General features: G+C 57.1%; 2 protein-coding genes across 2 annotated transcripts in view; both read right to left on the bottom strand.

Annotated features, from left to right (window-relative positions):
- Positions 1-1,069: 1,069 nt before the first annotated feature.
- GUITHDRAFT_115086 (hypothetical protein) lies at positions 1,070-4,248 on the bottom strand (the record flags this gene model as incomplete). The annotated part of the gene is made up of 9 exons (XM_005825681.1): positions 1,070-1,324; positions 1,501-1,791; positions 1,856-1,978; positions 2,028-2,106; positions 2,391-2,473; positions 2,522-2,599; positions 2,742-2,805; positions 2,850-3,137; positions 3,245-4,248. The coding sequence occupies 9 exons, from the start codon at positions 4,246-4,248 to the stop codon at positions 1,070-1,072; spliced, it is 2,265 nt and encodes a 754-aa protein (XP_005825738.1).
- Positions 4,249-5,848: 1,600 nt separating this feature from the next.
- Positions 5,849-5,996, bottom strand: part of GUITHDRAFT_115085 (hypothetical protein) — a gene marked incomplete at both ends in the record, with an annotated part of 3,518 nt that continues 3,370 nt past the window's right edge. The window contains one exon of the mRNA XM_005825680.1: positions 5,849-5,908. Coding sequence (XP_005825737.1) covers positions 5,849-5,908 — 60 coding nt within the window. The remainder of the gene's footprint in view (positions 5,909-5,996) is intronic.

The following is a 5,996-nucleotide window of genomic DNA, read 5'->3' as shown; positions in this document are numbered from 1 at the left end:
CCCTCCCTCCCTCTCGCTGTACGTCATGCTCACGCGTCTGGCAGCACGTCTTGCGCCACCGCAGACTCCCCCATCCCCCTCCACCACGTCAGCCTCAGTCTCCATCCTCCTACATCTTCGTCACCCCCGCCCCTCCCCACCCTCCATCATCCTCCTGGTTGAGCGAGGCGCCGCCCCCCTCCCCTCCCCCCACTACCACCGCCGACGACCCCCCGGCGGAGGTGGTGGTGGAGGAGGAGGAGGAGGACGACGACGACGACGACGAAGAGGAGGAGGAGGAGGAGCAGAGGGAGGGCTGGGAGAGAGAGGGGGGGAGAAGGAGGAAGGGACCTGAAATTTCTGTCTGGAGGTACTGGAAGACAGGAAGGATTTTGCCCCAGGACTCGTGAAGAGAGCTTGCGAGCTCAAAGACGAGGAGGAGGAGAGATTCGATGGCAAGGACACGTTCCTCAGCCATCTCCTCCTCCCTCACGACTGTCTCCGTCGTCTCTCCTCCATGCTCCTCCTCCTTCGACTTGCTCGCATGGCTGCCGTCGCCCTCACTCGCGGGAGTAGCCGGGGGCTTCCCTTGAGGAGACACGAGGATGCGACTCTGGTAGGGCTGAGGAGCAGCGATGTCGCAGAGTGTACTGGAAGTGAAGGGAGGGGAGGGAGAGGGAGAGGAGGAGGAGGAGGTCAGCTACGAAGGAATCAGGACATGGCTCACCTGAAGCAGAGATCTCTGGCCTGGACCATCTGCAGGACAGCAGCAGTCTGGGTGAGGGCGCAGTGAGCTGAGAGCATGCGGCGAAGCAGTGAGGGATGTCGGACACAGAGCAGGACCATCCTCGAGATCGAGTTCAGCGAGCTCGCACAACCCTCGACGATGTGCCAGCATACCTGCTCACACCATTACATCCTGCTACTCTTCTTCTTCTCCTCCTCCTCCCACCCCCTTCCCCCTCTCCCTCCATCCTCCTCCTGCTCTACTCCCTGCCTCTTCGTCTCCTCCCTCGCTTCCTTTTCCTCTCCCTCACAGCTCCTCCTCCTGCTCCCTCCTCCTCCTCTACCTCCCCTCTCAACGTCTGCTCTACTCTCCTTCGTCTTCCCCCACCGCAGTCTCTCCAGCTTGTAGCCTCACCTCAGAGTTCTGCTCGAGGAGGGAGGAGTTGAAGTTGGGCTGGGGGGCGAGTTGCGGGAGGTTGGAGGGGTCGGAGAGGTCGAGGAGGAGGACGGGGGAGATCCCGCAGAGGGAGGCGAGGGCGTGAGAGATGTTGGACCCGCACAGCATCGACATCTCCGCAACCACCTCATCGACGTTGGGAGGGAGCGAAGGCTCGCCGACCTGGAGTAAGTGAGAAGGAGACGGTGGAGAAGGAGGAGGAGGAGGTGGTGGTGGTGGTTGTGATGGTGATGGAGATGATGATGATGATGATGATGATGATGATGGAGATGATGACGATGATGATGATGATGATGGAGATGATTGAATGCCAGCTGGAAGATTTCGAGTCTCATCACCTGAGCATCGAGAAGTCTAGTGTAAGGAGCCGCTGGTTCCAAGATAAAACTGCCTTTGAGCTCCATTGATCCTGCTGCTGCTGCTGCTGCTGTTCCTCCTCCTCCTCCTCCTCCTCCTCCTCCTCCTCCTCCTGTCCCTGCTGCAGCGGTAGCAGCTGCTCCCTTTCCTGCCTCCCCCTTTCCCGCGATCTTCCTCGCATGTTGCTGCTCTCCCGTTCTGCTCTCGAGGAAAGTTTTGACGATGTCATCGAAGATCCGGATGATCCCGACGATGACGTTGTCCTGGTCGTCCTGCCGCAGCTTTTGCTCACTCCTCCTCCTCCCCCCCCCCCCTCACTCTCGCTCCATCTCTCACCACAGATCCTCGTCCTCGGCACACAGTGAAGGCATATTTCAGTCGCCGAGAGAAGCTCGGACAGGACGTGTACTCCAGCAGACACTCCAGCGCGATGAGTTTGACCCACTGCTGGGAAGCGTTCTGACCAGCTGTCAGCGCGAACTCTAGAGCCTCGCTCGACGGCCTTCACCTGCGCCAGATAGGAGAAGAGCGACAAGACGTTGGCGATGTTGGGGAGGAGGAAGGAGCCGAGACCCTCCTCGACAGAGCTGGAGGAGAAGTGAGGACGGAAGGATGGTAGGGGGGAGCAGGCGAGGGATGAGAAGAGAGCACAGGAGAGGAAGGGGGAGAGCGAGGGCAGCAGCAGCAGCAGCAGCAGCAGCAGCAAGGGAAGGAGAACAGGTAGAAGAGGAAAAGGAGGAGAGATGCAGGACAGGAGAGAAGAGGGGCCTACAGAGGGACACAAACTAGTGAGGTGGGTGGGTAGGAACTAGTGAAGTGGGTGGGTAGGAACTAGTGAAGTGGGTGGGTAGGGTTCAGTCCGTCTGCTCACAAGGTTTCGAGGAATTCTTCGTGAAGAGAAGTTGCAAAGACGTTGCTGACGATCCCTGAAGAGAGTCGGAAAAGTTTGACAACCTGAGAAACTTTGACATGAGCCACGTGGGCGGCAGCTGGGCAGCAGACCTGGAGCATCCTCTGCGCGTAGTCCTCCCTCGCCTCCCTTGCTCCTATCTGCAACTTGACGCCGCCAGACGCCAAGCGCTGCGAGATGTCAGAAAACCGCTGCTTCCTCCATAGCAGGAAGAGAAGGAGAGGAGGGAGGGAAGGAGGGAGGGAGGGAGGGAGGGAGGAACGGGGGGAGGGAAGAAATGCAAGGGAGTAGGACGGGGGTCAGATTCGTTACCTGCAGCTGTGCGATGATGATGGAGAGGAGGTCGTCCTCAACGAGCTTCAAGAGAGGAGCATACCTGCACCAAATCAGCCACTCCTCCTCCTCCTCCTCCTCTCCCACCTCATGAACACTGACGGGTGCTTGCGGAACAGCGAGTCCAAGATGTCCATCGCAAGGATCTGAGAGGACAGGGAGGCTCGGCTCCTGACTCTCTGCGAGGATTCCCCGTTGATGAGGAGGAGGAGCTCCTTCAGCACTTGAGCGCAGCATTCCGCTGCCTGAGGTAAGCTCTTCTTGCTCACGTAGCTTGGGCTGGCGCTCGGCGACTCCTCCTTCACCTCTGAGATCTCATGGACCTCCTCGTCCTCGCTCGCCCGAGAGTCGAAGGAGAGCTGCTGCTTCCTCTGACTGCAGTCGCACGTCACCTTTCCATCCTCGTCTCCTCCCCCTGCTCCCTTCCCTGCTTCCCACCCCCTCCCTCCTCCTCCCCTTCCCCTCTCGCCCTCCTCCCTCACCTCTCGATTCTCTCCAGGTCAAACTTGTGCAGGAGGTCGATGGACGCCTCCGTCACCTGCCGCAGAGCCGCCGCCGCCGCCTGCGATGCCGCGGGAAAGCGACCGCCATGGATAGACAAGAGCGCCTCAAGCATGAAGAGAGCAGGTCCGATCTGGATCGCGAACCGTTCGCTCTGCATGGCGCTCGAGATGAACTGGACCACGCGGAGTTGGATTGCTTCCTCTGCGACTTCAGAGCACTTGCGAAGCACCATGCCGACAGCGGCGAAGTAAGGAGGGTCGATGGCGTCAAGAACTGCAAGTCGCTGCAGCATGACGAGGCCGAGGCGGCTGATCTTTCCGTTCTTGTCCTCCGCCGCCTGCACCGCCGCCTTGAGCACGTCAAGGGAGGAGCGAAGCTTCCTCGAGGTTTCGTGAGGGTCCAGCAGAGCCGCTTCCAGCTCTCGCAGCTTCTTCTCCGACGCCTTGAGCGTCTCCAGCAGCTTTCCCTGCTTGCGCGGCACCAGCGCCTCGATGCCCTCCACGTCCTTGAGCAGCTGCACCAGCGGCTCGTGCGACAAAGCAGCGCCAGGCTTGTGCTCTATGGGTGTGAGGGGATGGGGAGGATGTCGCTCAGCAGGAGCCTCGGGCTTCTTCTCCGGTGACATAGTCTTCTTGCTCCACCCGAACTGCAGGCGCGAAGGCTTCATGGGTGACTCCTGCCCGTCCTCTTGCGTCGCCTCCTGCTCCCCGATGGGCTCGGGAACGACAGCGACTCCGTTCTGCTCCCCCTCGTTCTCCTTGAACTCATCGCCCTTGCTCTTACTCCGCAGACCGAACAAGGAGCGGCTGAAGGCCCCTCCCCAGCTCAGACTTCGTTTGTGCGACGACAGTTTCTTATCCTCTGACACCGGCGAGCCCGCACGCACTGCATCCTCCAGCCCCTTGACCGGAGACATCTCGACGCTCGAGCTCCTCTGCTCTTTGCTCTCTGTCGGGACTTCTGCTGCGACACTCTCCGACATGTTTCCTCGTGACTGTCCACCAACCTCACTGGGGCATCACCTTCCTGAGACGATAGTGAGGAACATGGAGAGATGGCGACAGGTGGGGTCAGTTGAGATCAGACGTGTCTGGACCTTTGATCTGTAGTTCATCACCAGAAGTCTTCCTCTTCCTCACCCTCTCCGCCCTCCCCTCCCTCAAAATCTCAAAATCATCACAAATCCTTCGTTGCTAAGGACATTTTCTGATACCCTGTCCCTTTGCCATACTACTACAATTGCACGCATGCTCATTAATTCGGATCTACCTCTCATCAGATGATCTCATACCATCTCCCTCCGCTCTTGCATAAGTTTGCGAGGTCGTTTCCGCACCAACGCCCCTTTCTCCCACATACATGATCTCCTCGTCCCTATATGTCATCAGCCATGCATCTTCTCTTCCACTCTGATCCTCCTTCTACTGTTGCTCCTCGTCCTCCTCAGCATCATCCTCTTCTTCCCTCCTCTCCTCTCCTCTCCCCTCTTCAGCGACTTTCTCTAACGACCCTGACCCGGCATCCTTCGGCATGGTCCAGGGTGCATTGTTATAACTTATTTTCTGAAAATTTAAATTTAAAACATTTTCCCAAGAAAGTGTACCATAAAAATCAGTAAACCATCCCAAACATCAGTACATGTTTATAATATTGAGGTACAATTGTCGTCCCTTTTCGGTACGGAGAATCAATAAATATTTTAAGAATTATAAAATCATGACCCCTCCCCTTTATTTAAACCAATAGAGGTGGGGTACCTTTGTGGGGGAAAGAAGGGGTGGGGGTTGCGGGTTGGACTAAAAGAGATTGGATGAGCAGGAGTACTCCGAGCAGGAGCAGGAGCAGGAGCAGGGGGCAGGGGGCAGGAGGAAGAGCAGAGAGAGAGAGAGAGTGGTAACGACATAGGTACGAGGATCAGAGGAGGAACGATGAGATTCGAGGCGAGGCGAGAAACCTTGCACCTCAGTCACAAGATCTCACGAACAAGGAGGAGAAGCAGATGACAAGCCTCTTGTTATCGGTTGTTATCTCACGAGCTACAAACCCAGGGCTTCTCACTCTCATCACATTCGAATTTCTTTACAGAATCGTTAAGCACATCCTTTCCTTCGGACGGTGTGCCATGTGTCTTCCAGATCTTAAAAAGCTCTTCTGTGTTACCCACAATGAAGCTGATCTAATGGTACAAATGGAAGGAAAATATCGGCAGGTCTCCCCTGCTCTCTGCTCTCCTTGTCACTCTGAGGGAGACTGTCCTGTGATGTGATCGTCGATGACCGATACAATCACTTCCTCTGCCGTCTCTGTTAGTCTCTGCGTTCCAATTCCTGTTCCCCTCCCCCCCCCCACTCCTCCTCCTCCTCCTTCTCTTCCTCCTCCTCTCTCTCTCTCTCTCTCTCTCTACTTGGCCCAGGACAACTACCAAATTGATACCCAACCCCTCCCTGACCGCCTCCTCCGCAAGTGCATCTAGTTCTGGTTCTGGTAACAAAATGGTAGAGGTAGGTGGCACGGCAACCCCAATAAGTTGAAACTGGATACAGTGACCCTCTCTTGTTTCGCTATTGCCATCACCACCTTCATCAACTGGAGCTCTCATCTTCATCCTCCTGCTGGTGCTGCTCCTCCTCCTGCTCCTGCTCCTGCAGGAAAGGGGAAGGAGCCCCTCTCCCTCTGTATTTATAGTTTAAGTTTGGGGGAGGGAGTGGAAGGGGATGGGCATTCTTGTCC

Source organism: Guillardia theta, assembly GCF_000315625.1.
Source record: "Guillardia theta CCMP2712 unplaced genomic scaffold GUITHscaffold_81, whole genome shotgun sequence".
NCBI lineage: Eukaryota > Cryptophyceae > Pyrenomonadales > Geminigeraceae > Guillardia > Guillardia theta.
The sequence above is the reverse complement of the archived record's forward strand: the minus strand, read 5'-3'. Positions and strand labels throughout refer to the sequence as shown.